This window comes from Rhinoraja longicauda, chromosome 4 (assembly GCF_053455715.1).
Source record: "Rhinoraja longicauda isolate Sanriku21f chromosome 4, sRhiLon1.1, whole genome shotgun sequence".
NCBI lineage: Eukaryota > Metazoa > Chordata > Chondrichthyes > Rajiformes > Arhynchobatidae > Rhinoraja > Rhinoraja longicauda.
Window position 1 is genome coordinate 83,736,071 of NC_135956.1, and position 21,215 is coordinate 83,757,285.

Here is a 21,215-nt window from a genome sequence, read left to right on the forward strand (position 1 = left end):
CCTGCAGGATTTTTCTTTGTGCTAACATACCTCCATTGTGATACATCAGTAGCATCCCTTACAAAAGAGATTCTGTTTGCTACAAATGTTTGAAAGCGTTTGATTTCGTTGTTGATGTACTTAGGCACCGTTGTGTTATCGGTCCAGAAGATGGATTTGTCCAGTTGAAGCTGTAATTGATTTATTTGATAAGAACTGTATCTCGCCATAGCTTCTCGGCATCTGACGCATTACGTCTCTGCTGGCTCAATTATACTCATAATGCTGGCTCCTCCCAGTCCATATACGCCCATGTGCCCATACATGTATTCATCTCACGACAACCCCCGTGTCCACAAATAATGCAGCAAGATACAAAATAATATAATATGCTAAGACAGCTAGTAAACACAAATGGCTCCTACAATCGGTGTCTCTCGAATGCACTGCATGCATTCTTTATTTCTCAACTATCAGTATCAAATACAAAAATGAAGGCAAGATTATATATATGCATTCTCAGTCCCTCATTATACTCCCTCTACATTCACACAATAAATATATTAAAAAACAAACAATAATAGTGCGAAGGCAAATACAATGCCCCCATGTCTATGTAGTTCAGAGCGTATTTGGAGGCTGTCGTATTTATTGGCCTGATGGTTGTAGGGAAGAAGCTGCTCCTGAATCTGGACATTTCAGTTTTTGTACAGTAGGCAGTATTGCTGGTAACAACACATCCCTCAATGCATTTTATGCATTCTATGCTCGCTTTGAACATTAGGTCAGTGGAATGATATCATCCCCATCCCCTGAAAGCCTTGGGTGCACTTGCACCTTTCTTTACTGTCACAATTTTCAGGTGGGGCTTCCTGTGAATGAAAGGGTGAAAAAATCTGGCTCAGTTGGAGTCCACGACTGTGACCTTAGAATCTGTGCTTGTGAACATCTTTAACCTCTTCCTACTGCAATTGACAGTACCTACCTGTTTTAAGAAGACCACTGTCATCCCAATACTACAGAAAAGCAGCGTAGCATGCCCTAATCATCATCGTCTGATGGCTTTGACCTCCACCGTCATGAAGTGCTTTAAGAGGCTGGTCATGGCCCAGATAAAATCCAGCACCCAGCCAACCTTGGATCTATTGCAATTTACCTGTGCCATAACAGGTCCATGGCAGACACCATCTCCCTGGCCTTACACTCATCCCTGGAACATCTGGATAACAAGGACTCATAGATTAGACGCCTATTTATTAACTATAGCCCTGCCTTTAACACATTAATTTTAACCAACACTCCAACCCCCTGAATGAAGAATCCCTCTGCAACGGGATCCTTGACTTCCTGACACATAGACCACAATCGGTGAGGATAGGCAACATAATATATTCTTCACAATAATTCTCAATATCACAAAGTTGAGAATTGTCAGTCCCTCACTATACTCCCTCTACACTCACAACTGTGTGACCAAGTTCCGCTCTAATTCCATTTACAGGTTTGGAGATGACACAACCGTGGTGGGTTGAACCTCAAACAATGACGAGGTGGAGTTCAGGAATTAGATAGGACGCTTAATACCATGGTGTCAAGCCAAAAACCTCTCTCAATGTCAAATGAAGGAGCTTGTCATTAACTTCAAGAAGCATTGAGGAGTACATGCCTCAGTCTGTACCAATGTGTGCTGAAGTGTAGATGGTTGAGAACTTCAAGTACCCAGGGACAAATATCACCAACAATTTGTCTGGTCCAACCACCATGAGGCAACAGCTAAGAAAGCATACCATTGCCTCTATTTCCTCAGGAGGCAAAATCAATTCAGCATGTCTCCAATAACTTACTAATTTCCACAGATGCGCCATCAAAAGCATTCTCAACCAGATGGATCACAGATCAGTATGGCAACTGTTCAGCCCAACTTTGCAAGAAATTGCAGAGTTATGGACACAACTCAGTCTATTGTGCAAACCAGTGAAACCTCCCCCCAACTTCCTCCCCACACACATTGACTCACAAATATTGAGTCCATCTCGACATCACTATATATTACACTGCCTTGGGAAAGCAGCAAACATAATCAAGCACTATGCATGCCTTGTTATTTGCTCTTCTCCTTTGGGCGGAAGGTAGAAAAGCATGAAAGCGCATACCAGACGATTCCACAACAGCTTCTTATCAGACTTTAAAATGGACCTCTCTCATATGCTACGAATGAATGCCTGACCTCCCAGTCTACTTGGTGCAGCTCTTGCACTTTTTTAAATTGCCAATTTATCTGTAGCTGCCACACTATATTCTGCGCACTGTTTTTTTTTTGGGGGGGGGGATACCCAATGTACTCCTGGATGATATAATTTGCCTAGTTAGCACGCTAAACTAAGCTTTTCACTATCTCACAGCAATAAACCAATACCAATAATTCTATCCCCCACAGCGCACAGTAGTTTTGGTACACAGCATCTACAAAATGCTCTGCACTTAGTCACTCAGGCTACCTTAACAGCGCTTTCCAAACCGATGGTGCCTTCCCCCAAGGAGCATGGAAATATCTCCACCGTGAGTTCCTCTCCAGGTTGCACACTACCCTACTTTGGAAAGATATCACTGGTCCTTTATTGTCATTGAGTCTCAATCCTGGAATTCCCTACCTCATCAGAGAGTGGGTGTTCCTTTATCAGAAGAATGGCAGTGGTTCAGCAAGGTGGCACACCATCATCTTCTCAAGGGCAATTAGAGAGGGGGCGATATATGGTGGCTTTTCCTGCAGTGTATGCATCTGAGAAATGAATTTCTAAAAAGTATGGATTTTTCAGTGTGATTAGCTTACTGACATCACTGATGCTGAATGGCAGAGAAGCCCCAGCAAACAATGGGCCAGATTTCCCCCCGATGATTACTGAGCCTTGTGCAGCCACTGTAGTTCGCATGCCGTCTGAACTGATCCACGGATGATGCGGTCTCCCAAGTTCTGCACACCGCTCTCTCTCATCTTGACAGCCAGAAGGGGAGCAATGTGAGGATGCTGTTCATTGATTTTAGTTTAGTTTTCAATACAATAGTCCCCAACAGACTTGCTGAGAAGCTGGTGAAACTGGGGCTTAACACTCACCTGTGAGCCTGGGTCCTGGACTTTCTCACCACCAGGCTCCAAGTGGTCAAGATGTGGAGATATACTTCTAACCCCCTCACCCTGAACACAGGATCCTCCCAGGGTTGCGTCCTTAGCTTCCTACTGTACTCCCATTACACACATGACTGTGTGGCCAGGTTCAGCTCCAACTCCATCATCAAGTTTGCTGATGACACTGTGGTGGTGAGCCTGATCTCCGATAACGATGAGAAGGCCTACCGGGAGGAGGTGGCTGATCTGGCACTCTTGAATGTCACAAAAACTAAGGAGCTGATTGTGGACTTTAGAAGGGCTCAACATCTGAGGACGTACACGCCACTGGAGATAAATGGGATTACTGTGGATAGGGTGAGCAGCTTTAAATACCTGGGAGTCCACATCACAAAGGATCTGACATGGACAACACACATTGTCGCACTGGTGAGTAAGGCAAGGCAGCCCCTTTACCACCTCAGACGGCTGAGGAAATTCAGAGTCTCTCTGAGGATCTTTCAGTGCTTCTACTCTGGGGCTGTAGAAAGCACCTTGTCCGGCAACATTTCAATCTGGTTTGGGAACAGCTCTGCCCAGGACAGGAAGGCTCTGCGGAGAGTAGTGCATTCGGCTGAACGCACTATGGGAACTACACTCATCCCCCTGCAGGACCTATACATCAGGAGGTGAAGATCCAGAGCCAGCAACATTATGGGGGACCCCTACCACCCCAGCAACGGACTGTTCCAGCTGCTACGGTCAGGCAAACGCCTCCGTTGTCACGCTGTGAAAACAGAGAGGATGAGACGGAGTTTCTTCCCACAGGCCATCAGGACTGTTAACTCTGATATCACCAGGGACTAATTTACTGTATTAATTTATTTTTTGTGTTGTGTTCTTTAAAAAAAAAATTTTTTTATTCTGTTTTGTAGTTTTAGCACAATCTGCAGGCATTGCCACTTTCATTTCACTGCACATCTTGTATGTGTATGTGACAAATAAAGTAGACTTGACTTGACTTGTATACACTCTATACAATTCATGAGGGGAAGCTAGCTCCCAACTAACCAGCAAGGTCTCTCCCTGAGATGGTTATAACAGTCAGATATACCCTGCCTCAGTCTCACTGGTCATGTTGAGGTCTTAAGCTTAGTACGGCAGCGTGTTCACTTCCCAGCATTGCTGCAATTCCTCTGCACAATCACGCTCTCTCACTCTCCCCCTGTAGATATCAGCAATCTAACTACAGCTGATTTTTAATCAGCCCAGAAAATCAATCATATATAAACATTCATGCAACATTGGGTTTTAGCCTTGCATGAACAGATGGAGCAGCAGGACACCAGGCACCTTTGGCAGGGGCTACGGACTATAACTAGCTACAGGTCCAGCACCCCCTCAACCGGAAGTGCCGGCTCCTCCTTAGCTGATGACCTGAACTCTTTTTATGCACGGTTTGAGACGGGTAACACCACCAGCTCGCCGTCTAAAAACAGCACCGAAGGGGCGCTGGCTAGCGAGGCTGGAGGGGGATCCACCGCCGGGGATGTGCACACATTCTCGGTGTCCGAGCATGAGGTGAGGTGGGCTCTGACGCGTGTGAACACGAGGAAAGCTGGAGGCCCAGATGGTATATCTGGGCGAGTACTAAAGTCTTGTGCTACTCAGCTTGCTCCAGTGCTCACCACAATATTCAACCTCTCCTTGGCAAAGTCCGTGGTCCCTGCATGCTTCAAAAGATCCATCATTGTACCGGTGCCAAAGAATGCCTCTCCAGCGTGTTTAAATGACTACCGACCGGTGGCCCTCACCTCGGTTGTCATGAAATGCTTTGAGAGGCTAGTCAAGAAGCACATCTGCGCCCTCCTTCCTCGCATGGACCCACTACAGTTCGCATACCGTTCGAACAGGTCCACGGATGATGCGGTCTCCCAGGTTCTACACACCGCTCTCTCTCATCTGGACAGCCAGGGGGGCTATGTGAGGATGCTGTTCATTGACTTTAGTTCAGCATTCAACACAATAGTCCCCAGCAGACTGGTTGAGAAGCTGCTGGAACTGGGGCTTAGCACCCCTCTGTGTGCCTGGGTCCTGGACTTTCTCACTGCCAGGCCCCAAGTGGTCACGATGGGGGATCACACATCTAGCTCCCTCACCCTGAACATAGGATCCCTCCAGGGCTGCGTCCTTAGCCCCCTACTGTACTCCCTGTACACACATGACTGTGGGGCCAGGTTCAGCTCAAACTCCATCATCAAGTTTGCTGATGACACTGTGGTGGTGGGCCGGATCTCCAACAACGATGAGAAGGCCTACCGGGAGGAGGTGGCTGATCTGGCACTCTGGTGTCAGGACAATAGCCTCCTCTTGAATGTCACTAAAACAAAGGAGCTGATTGTGGACTTCAGAAGGGCTAAACATCCAAGGACGTACACGCCACTGGAGATAAATGGGTCTATTGTGGATAGGGTGAGCAGTTTTAAATACTTGGGAGTCCGCATCGCAGAGGATCTGACGTGGGCAACGCACATTGCCGCACTGGTGGGTAAGGCTAAGCAGCGCCTTTACCACCTTAGACAACTGAGGAAATTCAGAGTGTCTCTGAGGATCCTTCATTGCTTCTACTCTGGGGCTGTAGAGAGCATCCTGTCCGGCAACATTACAGTCTGGTTTGGGAACAGCTCTGCCCAGGACAGGATGGCCCTGCAGAGAGTAGTGCGTTCGGCAGAACGCACCATGGGAACTACACTCGTCCCCCTGCAGGACCTATACATCAGGAGTTGCAGATCCAGAGCAAGCAAGATCATGAGGGACCCCTGCCACCCCAGTAATGGACTGTTCCAGATGCTACGATCAGGCAAACGCCTCTGCTGTCACGCTGTGAAAACGGAGAGGATGAGACGGAGTTTCTTCCCACAGGCCATCAGGACTGTCAACTTTTATAACCCCAGAGACTAAATTTTTGTCGACACTAATAGTAACTTATTAACTTTATTTATATGCTGTAACTGTAATTCTTTTTGTGCACAACCCGCAGGCATTGCCACTTTCATTTCACTGCACATCGTGTATGTGTATGTGACAAATAAATTTGACTTGACTTGACTTGACTTGGCATTGAGTCACTTGTGCCTTGGTAAGTGTCAAGAAAGCACAAGGTCTTGCCAGGCCACCTTCCCCCTTTCTTGCCAGAAAGAGGGTGCAAAATAGTTGCTAATAAAAAATGATGAACATTATCCACAACAAACACCATGCATTCAATAAACCGAGGGGGCAAATAGAGAATCTGAGGTTAACCTAAAATTTAGAATAGAATACAAAATTCTACCATGGCCATGCAAACAGTGACTTGATAGAGAGAGGGGGGCAGGGGGATAAATATGTTGATCTACATGTGGAGATGGAGAGAACTGTGAATATGTAGAGAGGGAGAAAACTAAATGAATATTTTGTATTAGTCTTTACCAAGGACGATGATACTGTCAAAATCTTGGTAGAGGAAACATGGAGATAATAGATGGGTGAAAATCGATGAGGTGGTCCGAGGAAGATAACAGATAACATGTTCCCAATGTTGGGGGAGTCCAGAACAAGGGGCCACAGTTTAAGAATAAGGGGTAGGCCATTTAGAACGGAGATGAGGAAGAACTTTTTCAGTCAGAGGGTGGTGAAGGTGTGGAATTCTCTGCCTCAGAAGGCAGTGGAGGCCAGTTCGTTGGATGCTTTCAAGAGAGAGCTGGATAGAGCTCTTAAGGATAGCGGAGTGAGGGGGTATGGGGAGAAGGCAGGAACGGGGTACTGATTGAGAGTGATCAGCCATGATCGCATTGAATGGCGGTGCTGGCTCGAAGGGCTGAATGGCCTACTCCTGCACCTATTGTCTATTGTCTATTGTCTATTGAAAGTTGTCAAGAGTTCAAATAGACTAATCATTTTGGTGCAGATGGAGATACTGAAATAGCAAAGTAACATCTTTGTTGAAAGAGGGGTTTGAGTTAATTTTGTGCAATACAGAACCAGTTAGTTTAACCTTGGTGATGGAAAGTTTGTTATAAACAATAATTAGTACAAACATATACGCATCTGAAACTGCAAACTGTACAAATGTAAACTATTATGTCTTTAGAAATGACATGTGTACTGGACAAATCGAAGGTATTTTGGACAAAATACGTTCAAACCAGGTGCATTTTATCAAGACCTCTGCGATACTAAAAGTAGATCAAAGGACATCCCGTTTCATATTCAGTGAACTTGAAAATGGAACATTTTTCTGCACTGTTAATGTAGACAAATAGTTCAAAGTGTTTCACTGGACATGGATTGGCACCAAAGAAAGATAGGTGACTAAAATAGAAACAGAAACCATTAGACTCCGTAGGTTAGGCAGCACCTGTAGAAAGAGAAAAAGTTGAATGTTTCAAGTTTGAAACTCTTTATCAGAACTGAGAAAAAGAGGAATAAGTTGCTCTAAGGAGCAGAGAAAGTGGGTGAGGACAATGGGTGGAACAAATGATTTTTTTTTTCTTTGAAAGAGCTAAATAACATTGCGGTTGCAGGGCATTTAATCTCCTTTGTCTGCTAATTTGCTGCTAATGTTGTATGGTCTGTGTATTATTTGTATAGTTTCACCTACTGGGTCATGCCTGCTAGGTCAAAATATACATATAAGGGAAAAACAGAGAGAGAAATGCCACACATAAATAGCCAATCCTGATATAAACATAACTTGGGAAGGGGGGCAAAGGAATGGCAAATGTAATTTAAATCTGACAAGTGTGAGGTGTTGCACTTTGTTATGTCAAACCAAGGCAGGACTTATACAGCAAATGGCAGAATCCTGGAGAGTGTTGCAGAACAGAGAAACCTGGGAGTACAGTTCATGGTTCCTGAAAAGTGGTGAGCCAAATGAACAGTGTGATGAAGCAGGCCTTTGGCACGATTATATTCATTGGGAAGGATGTTGAATACTTTGTGTCGGACATCATGACACAGCTGTACAAGTCATTGATGAGACTACATTTGGAAGGTATTTATTCACAAAATGGTGGAGTAACTCAGCAGGTCAGGCAGCATCTCAGGAGAGAAGGAATGGGCGATTTTTCGGGTCGAGACCTCTGAAGAAGGGTCTCGACCCGAAACGTCACCCATTCCTTCTCCCCTGAGATGCTGCCTGACCTGCTGAGTTACTCCAGCATTTAGTGAATACCTTCGATTTGTACCAGCATCTGCAGTTATTTTCTTAGACTACATTTGGAGTACTATGTGCAGTTCTAATCACCCAACTATAGGAAGGATGTCATTAATTTGGAAAGAGTACAGAAGAGATTCACCAGAGCGTTACCTAGGCTTGTGGGCTTGAGTTATAGGGAGATGCTGGATAGGCTGGGACTTTTTGGAACATAGGAAGCTGAGAAGTGACCTTATTGAGGTGTACAAGATCATGAGGTGATTGGATAAAGTGAATGCTCAGTTTTTTTCCCCAGGGTAGAAGATTCTAAAACTAGAGAGCATAAACTTAAGGTGAGAGCAGAGAGATTTAAGAGGGACCTCAGGGACAACCTTTTCACTCACATGGTCAGGAACAAAACAGCGTCAGCAACAGAATCACTTTCAACAACGTTTCTCCCAGCATCGGCACCATCTCCTCTGGTGTCTCCCAAGGATCCATCCAATACTTTTCCTTTTCTGCTCCACATGCTTTATCTCAGCAACACCACCCAAATACAGCATTAGTTTTTTTTTAATGTGGAGACACAAGGTACCGCAAATACTGTAAACAGGAGCAACAGTCTGCGGGAAGAACTCAATGGATCATCTGTTATGGGTTAGGAATTGTTGACATTTTGATTTGAAATTCTGCCTCAGGACGATGAGTGAAGAGAGAAAATAGCCGGTTTATTGAGGCCTCTTTTTCTGCATGTATACTGTAGATTTTCATAACCACTTCACCACCATCTCTCTTGACCCTTGCTTCGGTTATCAGATTGCTGGTCTGACATACAGTGAACAGAAATCCCCCCCCCAACTAAACTTATGAAGCTTTGATTATTGTCGTTGGATATTTCCTTGGCATTGATCTCTGTGCTGTCTGAAACTCTTTTCAGGCTCGATATCAAATTTGACTCTCAGGTGAAGTTCAGACCACATATCTGCTCAAGATCAATCTGTTATTGATCTCCAAATCTCATTACTGCTGAAGGGAAAGCAATGAGGATGCACAATATAGGCAAACGTTGATATGCCTTTTAAACCTGCCGAGGACCTGCTGAGAGCCCGCCATGATCTATCTCTGCCCCCAGCATCATCTGGCACAACTAACCCCTGCATGAACCTTTTTTTGCACTTTACCTCGTTCCCCCCTTTTCTTTCTCATTTCCCCTCCCCTTCTTGTTGTTTACATGTTCGCCATGATTTATTTAATATTTGACTTGATAGATTTTTTTAGATTTAGAGATACAGCGCGGAAACAGGCCCTTCGGCCCACCGGGTCCGCGCCACCCAGCGATCCCCGCACATTAACACTATCCTACACACACTAGGGAGAATTTTTTTACATTTGCCCAGCCAATTAACCTACATACCCGTACATCTTTGGAGTGTGGGAGGAAACCGAAGATCTCGGAGAAAACCCACACAGGTCACGGTGAGAACGTACAAACAGTATCGATATGGAAGCGACAATCAAAATCTCTTTGTACTTGTACAATGATAATAAAGGGTATTGTATTGTATTGTAAAGTAATCCCTATACCTGTTGAAAATTGACTTGGAATCTGGGATTCTCTGCAACAAAGTACAGTGTTCCCATCAAGTCCTCACATTCCACACGCCAATAGATGAAAGGCAGCTTGTGAATGTATTTAAGACCATGAAAAGATCAAGGCTGATCCTAAACATCCATTACAATGAAGATATTGCCCACCCACAAGAAATAAGGTGGCGCAGTGGTAGAGTTGCTGCCTTACAGTGAATGCAGTGCCGGAGACTCAAGTTCGATCCTGACTACGGGTGCTGTCTGTACGGAGTTTGTACGTTCTCCCCGTGACCTGTGTGGGGTTTTTCCGAGATCTTCGGTTTCCTCCCACACTGCAAAAAACGTACAGGTTTGTAGGTTAATTGGCTGGGCAAATGTAAAAATTGACCCTAGTGGGTGTAGGGTAGTGTTAATGTGCGGGGATCGCTGGGCGGCGTAGACTCGGTGGTTCCTGCGCTGTATCTCTAAAAAAAACCACTTATCACAAAAACAAGTTGATTGTGGAAGCTATAACATTTTTCAAACGATGAGAATTATTGATGAATAAGATGTTCTGTGACATTGATGTCCTTAAAATCTGGTTGCAAATTTAATCATTAAGCTTCTGAATTCTGCATCTCCCTAAAATTATTGTTCTGTCCTTGCATCCCAATATCTGTTGCTGAGGACCTCATCATATTTCCATGACAACCACCCTTGATTATTCCAACACACACTCCAGGAAGGATGTGGTAACTGTGGAAGTGTCACGAGCTCCTCTCTCCCCCACAGGCTGCTCAGTGGCTCATTATTTGCAAGACTTGCTTTAAATGTCAAATGTCAGTGTCTGAACTGGTGGTTATGAGCGTGAGGAAGATCTGATGGGAAGTATTTTGCATTGAACTATGTCAATAGACATTAGGTGCAGGAGGAGGCCATTCGAGCCAGCACCGCCATTCAATGTGATCATGGCTGATCATTCTCAATCAGTACCCCGTTCCTGCCTTCTCATACCCCCTGACTCCGCTATCCTTAAGAGCTCTATCTAGCTCTTTCTTGAATGCATTCAGAGAATTGGCCTCCACTGCCTTCTGAGGCAGAGAATTCCACAGATTCACAACTCTCTGACTGAAAAAGTTTTTCCTCATCTCAGTTCTAAATGGCCTACCGGTTATTCTTAAACTGTGGCCCCTTGTTCTGGACTCCCCCAACATTGGGAACATGTTTCCTGCCTCTAACGTGTCCAACCCCTTAATAATCTTATACGTTTCGATAAGATCTCCTCTCATCCTTCTAAATTCCAGCGTGTACAAGCCTAGTCGCTCCAGTCTTTCAACATACGACAGTCCCGCCATTCCGGAAATTAACCTAGTAAACCTACGCTGCACGCCCTCAATAGCAAGAATATCCTTCCTCAAATTTGGAGACCAAAACTGCACACAGTACTCCAGGTGCGGTCTCACTAGGGCCCTGTACAGCTGGTTCCAAACCAGTTGCAAAGAGGAGGGTGTAGAGACGGAAGGAGGTCCGCTTAATTCATCTGCCCGCAATGACATTTTCAACAAGGGAAAAGGAGAAGGGTTATCTGTGAGTACGTAGTCATATTCAATTGCCAATGTGAGAACCAATAGCCAGAGACACTGAGTAGGAAGTCCCTCAGTCTGAAGAAGGGTCTCGACCTGAAACGTTACCCATTCCTTCGCTCCAGAGATGCTGCCGATCCACTGAGTTACTCCAGCTTTTTGTGTCTATCTTTAGCCACAGACACTGAGAAAAGGACTACAACAATGGTGAGCATACTCTCCTCCAGAGGAGAATGACACGAGAACCAGACAAGCACTCTGCATGTTTGCTGCTGATACTGATAAAACACCATCTACTACTTGCAAGACTGAAGGAAGTGTGAGAGTGAATGTCATGACATGTTTGGGGTATTTACCCGATTTGATTCAGCAGGTCAGGCAGCATCTTGGAGAGAAGGAATGGGTGACGTTTCGGGTCGAGACACTTCTTCAGACTGAAGGGTCTCGACCCGAAACGTCACCCATTCCTTCTCTCCAATATGCTGCCTGACCTGCTAAGTTACTCCAGCATTTTGTGATACCTCCGATTTGTACCAACATCTGCGGTTATTTTCCTACACAACTCGCCTGATTTGATTGAATGGTTGTCAACAGGCACGTTGTGAGCTCGTGCTTTGATCATTGGTTAAGTGTACTAAGATTTCTTTGACCAATGGAAAGTTAGGTCTAAACTCTGATTGAGATCGTTGATGCTGTCAAGTTCCATTCTTTCTACTATGGCTATTCGAGAGGGCTTTGAGTGGGATGCAAGATATGTGGTGTTTACTGCATTCTTACCGCCACGACATTGTGAGCTTCATAAGTCATCACAAACTCCAGTCACACAGCAATGCTAATTTCAATGGCGGAACCTTATTTCAAGTAAATTGAGCTGATGCCAGCCACTCATTAAACAGGTTCTTGAACAGCCAATTTCTCACAACTCTCAGGTTCTTAAACCAACCCGCATTATCCTAATCCTACCGTGGCAATGAAGCACAATGGACCATCTCTTGCACTACCATGTACTTTTCCCATTTATGCTTTGCAGAAAATGCTGATTTTTTGCACAGTATTTTTTCTTTTCACTGTCTTGTAGGATGCATGTGTAATTTATATACAATTTATTTTTTTGTGTGTGTTGTCTAGTCTACGAGGCTGTAAATGCCGCTGCAAGATAGATTTTCTATGTACCTGTACCTCGCCATATTTGTGCATATATGACAATAAACTTGAGTTGACTTGGGAGAATATATAGATTCAAGGAGATATAGTACTTGAAATATTGTTCAAAGAGACCAGATGCCTTTGTATGCATATTACTGCTAACAAATGCACAACAGCAAACATTTATGAACACAAATGGTAAATCCGCCTTTATTACAAGTGGATGGATGTAATAATGACCATAAAGCTTTTGTGAGGTTTTGAGTCTGAAGATTGGTCTCGACCCAAAACGTCCTTCTCTCCAGAGACGCTGCCTGACCCGCTGAGTTACTCCAACATTGTGTGTCTGCCTTCAATTTAAACCAGTATCTGAAGTTTTTTTTACCTACACAGAAAGCTTTTGTGAGAGTGCACTTGGAGTTAGGTGTACAGTTTTGGTCTCCTTGCCTCAGAGTAAGAATACAAGAGGATTTAAGTTAGAAGTTGTTGGATTGCACTACCCAAGAAGGTAGCGGTGGCAGAGATTCTCACATTTTTTAAATTACTAGATGAGCACTTGAATTGCCAAGGCATGGTAGGCTAAGGATAAAATGCAGGTGAATAGCACTGATATGAATGGGTGCTTGATGATCAGTATGGATAGGATGGGCCGATGCTATAATTTAAAAGAATGAGTGGTAGCCTAATTGAAACTTTAAAAATTGTTATAGTGCGCGTAGGGCTGGTTTCAGGAGGATGTTTCCCCTTATTGAGGGACCTGAAATCCCATATGAAGGGTAGACAATAGGTGCAGGAGTAATGTTCTATAGATTCAGGATCAATTCCTGTGAATTGGAGGGTAGCTAATGTTGTCCCACTTTTTAAGAAAGGAGAGAGAAAACGGGAAATTATAGACCAGTTAGTCTGACATCAGAAGGCAAGGAACGGGGTACTGATTGAGAATGATCAGCCATGATCACATTGAGTGGCGGTGCTGGCTCGAAGGGCTGAATGGCCTCCTCCTGCACCTATTGTCTATTTCTATTGAGTAGGCCATTCGGCTCTTCGAGCCAGCACCACCATTCAATGTGATCATGGCTGATCATTCTCAATCAGTACCCCGTTCCTGCCTTCTCCCCATACCCCCTGACTCCGCTATCCTTAAGAGCTCTATGGGGTAGGCCGTTTACAACTGAAACAACAAGTTTCTTCATTCACAAAGTGGCCAATCTTTGAAATTCTCCATGGAGTAGAGGACTGTGGAGGAACTGTCGTTAATTCAAAACAGAGACCAATTAATTGATGTATTATCAAGGGCTGGTGGATGGTGTAAGGAAGTGAAACTGAGGTAAATCAGCTACAATCTTGATGAATGGCAGGGCAGTTTGAAAGGGCCAAATTCTTTCATTCTTATTTCCTCTTTAAAAACATCAGATCCTAGACAAGGTAGCACCAGTGTAAATTTTTATCAATGGAATCAGAACTGACATCATCAGTCCATCAATGGGGCCTCCATGCTGTTCAGAGATCATTCCATTAGCTGCGTTACCTTGATGTCATATTTGTTGAAGCCAGGCTCCTTCAGAATCCTCATTGTTCAACGGCAGCTCACTCATAAACCAGTCAGTGCAGTATGATTGGCCTGGGATGTAATGACCAGCCCTTTGATGAAAGCTATAACCCTAAGATCCTAACAAGTCCTTTGACAGTAGGCTTAAAACACAACCCTCGTTGAAATGCTTCATGGGCGAAGCAATCCTCCTCTCTCTCCCCTTGAAGGCGAGGCCATACACATGAATAATATTGGTAGCAACAGGTACAGGTTATAGCAGATGCATCAGCTCTGGCAAGGACATTAGATGCCCAGCGAATTCCATTTAGACAATAGGTGCAGGAGGAGGCCATTCGGCCCTTCCAGCCAGCACCGCCATTCAATGTGATCAACGGTGATCATTCAAAATCAGTACCCCGTTCCTGCCTGCTCCCAATACCCCCTGACTCCGCTATCTTTAAGAGCTCTATCTAGCTCTCTCTTGAAAGCATTCAGAGAATTGGCCTCCACTGCCTTCTGAGGCAGAGAATTCCAGAGATTTACAACTCTCTGACTGAAAAAGTTTTTCCTCATCTCTGTTCTAAATGGCCTACCCTTTATTCTTAAACTGTGGCCCCCGGTTCTGGACTCCCCCAACATTGGAAACATGTTTCCTGCCTCTAATGTGTCCAATCCCTTAAAAATCTTATGTTTCAATAAGATCCCCTCTCATCCTTCTAAATTCCAGCGTATACATTTGTACCAAACCATTCTCTGGTGTCAAGAGTAAGCTGGGTCTCCACTATCAAATTAGCAATGACACAAGGAGAATGGGCACAGCAGGACATCAGAGGCAGAAGAGTGGCAGAAGTAATTGTGAAGGAAGCAGCAGTAGTAGGAAGTGAAGTGTGTAAACGGTGATTGTAGGACAAGAATAAAAATAATTTTTCCCAGCAGTTGTGCTATAACATGATAGTTGCATTCCTAAAAAACCTGATGTTACAGAAAACCACATTATAAAGACAATTGTATCAATGGGGAAAAGAGGATTGGAGCGGGGGTAGAATTTGCAACTTGTAATAACATAGTTATTACAGCTGCAGTATTTGAAGATAAAGGTCTTTTCAAGGACAATAAATGTATTTTGTTACTACTAGCTAAAATTACTAAAGGCTGTACTTTGTGTAGGAAAATAACTGCAGATGCTGGTACAAATCGAAGGTATCACAAAATGCTGGAGTAACCCAGCAGGTCAGGCAGCATCTCTGGAGAGAACGAACGGGTGACCTTTCGGGTCGAGACCCTTCTTCAGACTGATGTATCATCAGTCTGAAGAGGGGTCTCGACCCGAAACGTCACCCGTTCGTTCTCTCCAGAGATGCTGCCAGACGTGCTGAGTTACTCCAGCATTTTGTGATAACAAAGGCTGTATGTTTACCTAATCATTGCACAACTGTCAATAAAAGTGATCGCTTGATAATTTCTGCGGTCTCACGAGGTGGAAGTAAGATCTGCGTTCTAAAGCGACAACAGTGTTTCATTAGTACTGGAGGTTATGTGAAAACAGCTTTATCTTCAACTATAGCAGAACCACCTGTATTGAGCTCATAGCACCAGCCTCTGATTGCTATCTGCATATTACCCACTCAAATGCAAGTCCCCTTTCAGACATAAGTTCCAAAGCAGGCCTGGGATGCAGCAAAGCAGCATTGTTACTTCATTTATTTAAATGAAACAAAAATGTGATAAATTGTATTTAATGTATATTGAATTTTAAAAGAAAAGTAAAGTCGAGATAAATGCCACTGCTGCTGATGATCTCTGAGACTTAGATTTTTTAGATTTTTAGATTTAGAGATACAGCGCGGAAACAGGCCCTTCGGCCCACCGGGTCCGCGCCGCCCAGCGATCCCCGCACATTAACACTATCCTACACACACTAGGGACAATTGGTTTTTACATTTGCCCAGCCAATTAACCTACATACCTGTACGTCTTTGGAGTGTGGGAGGAAACTGAAGATCTCGGAGAAAACCCACGCAGGTCACGGGGAGAACGTACAAACTCCGTACAGACGGCGCCCGTAGTCAGGATCGAACCTGAGTCTCCGGCGCTGCATTCGCTGTAAGGCAGCAACTCTACCGCTGCGCCACCATAAACTTGACCATAATCTTTACACAGGAGTCTTATTCACATGGACTGAAATCAGCATTTGTAATCAATTTTCCCAGTAGTTGTGGTCCACATCAGAAAACGGTTCGCAATCTAACTCAAAATAGATAAACTCTCACACGGTATCATTACGGATAATTTTCAAAGTTCAAAATTCTCCTTGTCGATGTAGAATGCTATTGGGAGCAATGGGATCTTCATTCACCTCAAAGGACTCAGCCCACAAAAATAAGTGAGCTGTAGTATATCCACGCCTGGCATCTTCTTCAGTGGGTCTTTGGTGTCGGCAAAAGTGATGTCAATGAGTTGGCTTTTCATCCAATTCAGTTGAAAAACTTTGACAGACAGCAAACCAAGTAAAAAGCAAAGTTTTATTTTAAACATTTTACATTGAGCAACATAAAAGTGGGACATACATTTGGATTAACATGGTGGCTGAAATATCATGTGAAACTTAAAATATATAAAATAACTTTAAAATTCATGGAATTTTGAAATAATTATTCAGGCAATTAGACTCCATATACAAAATAAGTTTTTTTGGGGGGGGGGGACTAGAGACAGTGCAGCAGCAATTATGTCTCAGAACATGCTTAAAATCTTAGCTACACCTCATTCAGCAAGGCATAATATTTTCAATGTTTTTAACATGGAGAATAGTGCAGTAATAGTTGTTTTATGCCATGACACTGAATGTGTTTATTGCCTCTGTGAAGATTTTAACACTATGCCCTGTGCAGAGGCAGAGTATTGCCTTTGGATTTGTATGATTAACTGCACACATGGTTACCAGAAGTGACCATCAATTTCAAGGAATAATAATGCCGATAGCTTGGCCTTCATTACAACCACAATTCCCAGGCTGATTAAAGAATTACAAAATATATATTTTTAAATTCCTGCATGTTAAGAATTTTGAACAGAATAAGACAGTAGAGTATTTATGCCTTTTACCACTTTTATTTCACCATGAAGAAACATACATTCAACATTTATTACATTGCAGCAGAAAATCTGAATAAAATTTTGTACCCTACAGTGAGCAATGTGTGTTTTTTTCTGTAAATTATAAATGCTTTATGATTTGAAAGCTTTCAATGGGGGCTTGCTATTATTTAATGTTTAATTTAAGGCTTTGCTCTGAATCTGAAGTCGTCTATGCAGAGTGCTTATAAAGAATTAATGCCATCAACGTTAAAATGAGAGGTCACAGGTAATAAACAGAAAGAATCTTTCTAGAACAGACACAATCACTAGCATTAGAAAACTGAGCAAACTAACTCAGTTTTAAAAAGAACTCTGATATTTCCTCCACGGGAAGTCAAAAACTATAATCAATGGAGGTCTCCCTAACTGGCCTTTTGGTTCTAATATAAAAGAATATGCTTATCTAACAAAACCAAATCATTCAAATATATATTTATATATATTCCTTTAAAAAACTCTGTTAGGTGACATCAAATTATGCTGACAAAGCACAAGATGCAGCAAAACAACTTGTTCTAAACTGTTTAAGGTTATTCATGTTTTCACAGGCATTACCGTTGTATATCAAGATTTCCAGTTACAAGCTTCAAGTTCCGTAGTATGAGAATAGATATGGGTTTACACTGTCATTGGCACATCTACTGTAAGGTATGACATAATCCCTTGATACAATTAACATTTTCACCAGTTTTCTGGGGTGAAAGTGGCTTGTTTATAAATGATCCCAGGTACAATTAAAATGAATTACTGCCACATCATTTATCTTACTACCTTGTTCAGCTATAGTTTTATTAAACTGTCAAAGGCAGGATTCCATGTTTCATTTTAAATATTAATATTCCAATGTACCCTTTTGCTGCATGAACGTGCTGCTAAGAGATAACTTAAGTGGTGTGAATGCCTTACTCTATAGGTATGAAAATGTGTGTTTTTTTAAATTCTTTTTGTGACAAAAGATTTTTGTTTCTAGTCATGCAATATTCATTTGCCGTTTGGATATGATGGAATGAAAAGATTTTGCAAATGTTCTTATTTAGTGAGAGGGTCATCATACAACGTGCTCCAGTACGCTTGATGTGAACGGTCATTAGTGGATGGATTCATGACAAATGAAGTCAAGTGTATGACTCCATTAACACTCCAAAATCATTCCTAATGATGTGTATGCATGACCTCTTTTGTGAAGATGTGGTTACTCCTGCGAAAGGAAAATAAAACAATAATTACTCCAGTTAGTATTTCATTTACAAATATCAAAATACAGACTATGCAATATTAGTTTGAAATGTCCATAAATTGCATCTTTCTCATTCTTAAAATATTCTGCAGACCCCCATCTTGTGTTTACAGCTTCATACAATAGAACACGATGCAAAGACAAAACTAGTCTGAGCTTGCAGCTGAGGCATCTCATTTTAGAGAGAAACAAAAAATGCAAACTTCGGGAAAAGTCGGGAATAGCAGCAAACTGCAGTGTACAATTGTTAGGCAGCCACAAAATTCAAACAAAAAACTTAGTTTGGACTAAAATAAAAAAATAAAGCAAAAGGTTGCAATTTACATTTTAAAGAAGACACAGAGTTACATATTTGTGCAATGATAATATTGTATATTATTGGATCAGAAGAAAACAATCCAACATGTGACGTGACGGTGCGATGAGCTTTTAGGCGAACGTACATTGAAAAGTGACGTGGTTTTAAAAATGTCACTTTCACACAAACTTGGCGGATTTTTCTTTCAGGAAATGCTATAGATTTGCCACAACGGTGCACTTAGTGGTGAATGCTTATGCATTGTTGGCCATGATGCATCCAATCCTCCAAATTACCTGAAGAATTTAACAGAATCCATCACTAGAGAGGTCAGTGATGATTTCAGAAGCACCACAATCAAAGGCCAAGGTACTAATCCCACAATGTTAACTGTTAAAATGTGGGGTTTCTAAATAGGATAGCACAGCAGATTAATTATTTGAGCTCGCAAATAATTAATGTGCAAGTGAATAGGGACAGTTGGCTGATCCAGATAAAGTGAACTGCAAGAATCCTTTCAAACCCCCCCCATTTCATTCAGATGACAAATCAGTAATTTAAAGCAAATGTGATTTTTAATCAAAATTCCTGATGCCTAAAGGTCAACATTCCTTTTTTGTTTTTCCTGTGTTTAGTATAAAACTCCACAGTACAAAACTTGAATTGTGTTAATTCAAGTAAAAATAACCACCATTAAATTAATTCAACTTTTAACAAGCCAGTATTTTTTTTTCAAGCTTGTTAACATTTTCTGATTTAACTAAACCCTATACCTTGATTTATTTTTAACTTGAAAATTGCAGGATTTGAATTCCTGATATTAGAGCATTTTCCCAAAGATAAGTACAGTCATGGAACAGAAGCTTAATGTGGTTTATTTCCAGTCAATAAAATGAAATGGTTATGGCATAAATATGAGATGATTTAATGCATGCAAAAGCACAGTAGGAAGAGACACACACTAGTGAAATCACAGGGGTGGGGATAACTATTCAAATAATCAAAAGCAGCCACGCAAATCACTCTTTAACCCATGGATCCTAGTATATGTCATTTGTAAGTCATGCTATTGACAACAGTACAAATCTTTGAATAAATTGTTCCCTTTAACCTGTGAATTATTTGTAATCCTATATTCTCCCTCATTGTCAACTTGAGTGTAATATGGCAAGATAGGCAAGAAATATGACAGGATAGGCACATTTGTTCAGGGTGATAATTTTAATGCTATCGATTATTAAATGCAATTTAAATGAACCGGTTAAATGCCCATGGTGTTAGGTTTGGGCTTTTAATTTAGCCAGTAGTACTGTCTGAGATACATGTGCCAGATTTCTGGTTTGTTTCATCCTTACGAAACTAGGGCCAAATAGCCTTCTCCAGCACCTATTTTCTATGTTTCGAGATAAACATGAAATGATTTTAATTTGTTCGCACTTTCTGGGCCCAGTTTCATCATCTCCCATGAAAACAGAAGACACTCGTTAGATCAGATCTCTATCTATCTTGTAGAAAAGAGAAACCTCTTTTTTTCCCTCTCTCTATAATTCAGATTAATCATATATGCCATCACATCCGAAACATTTAACACCTTGAAGATACATCCTGTCAAAACAAGTCTTGAAATCCTTCAATAATTCTATTAAAAAAACGAGGGGACATCGACAGATTGGGTGCCAATTTAGCACTAGTTCAGATTTGGTCTTTTTGCGCAACACACATTTGTTTATTTTCAATATATTTTCAAAAATCTTAAACCAGATCAATGAAATAAGTAAGCATCATATCTCATTAACCAAATGTGTTAGTAGACCATTCCCAAGCACTTGCCTATGGGTTATAGAGTTAAAAGCTGCAAATTAAAATCCGAGCTACGCAGAGAATGCTGCAATCCTGCACAGCAGGCAGATGCTGTATGTCCTTACCTGCGATCAATCATCCCCGTCCTCTGGTGTGATCTCCGTCTCTTTGTGTACCACAACTTTGGTCACAGACATATCAGGGTGTTGCTCTTTGGCTTCTTTAATTGCCTGAGCCAGGGCCTAACCCAAAGAAAGCCCCCGAGGTGTAAAAACAGTAGGTGGGACATGCATGATCAGAAGCAGGATGGAGAATTATGACTTTTTTTTCCTCCATTATTTTACTAATGGAAATGATTTAAAGACAATCTGAAGATTTTTACAGGAAGGAGCAGTATGTCATACATTTGTATGCTAAATGCATATACTTTAAATTTGATCTCATCCCTCTTGAAGGCATGTAATTTTGTTTTTCAGTGGGCAGTGGATTTTTCAATTGGTTTCACCATCTTCTGTGCTGACTGTGGTTCACCAAGAGAGTCTTATGGACAATGTGACAGAACCTTGTTCTCAAAGTAATATTACTTCAGTGAAGATGGAGATGGTATTGTTCTCAACCCCCCCCAAACTAAAGTTCAAATACGTGAATTGATAGAAAATTG

At 42.2% G+C, this 21,215-nt stretch overlaps 1 protein-coding gene across 16 annotated transcripts in view; it reads right to left on the bottom strand.

Annotated features, from left to right (window-relative positions):
- Positions 1-16,604: 16,604 nt before the first annotated feature.
- The window catches only part of LOC144592932 (band 4.1-like protein 3), a 477,619-nt gene continuing 473,008 nt past the window's right edge, over positions 16,605-21,215 (bottom strand). For 15 of the 16 annotated variants that reach the window (XM_078398233.1, XM_078398220.1, XM_078398224.1 and 12 more), the window contains 2 exons: positions 20,680-20,796; positions 16,605-18,417 (listed from right to left, as the gene is read on the bottom strand). In XM_078398233.1, coding sequence (XP_078254359.1) covers positions 20,686-20,796 — 111 coding nt within the window. In that variant the 3' untranslated portion in view covers positions 16,605-18,417; positions 20,680-20,685. The remainder of the gene's footprint in view (positions 18,418-20,679; positions 20,797-21,215) is intronic. The other variant, XM_078398222.1, reaches the window with a different exon arrangement.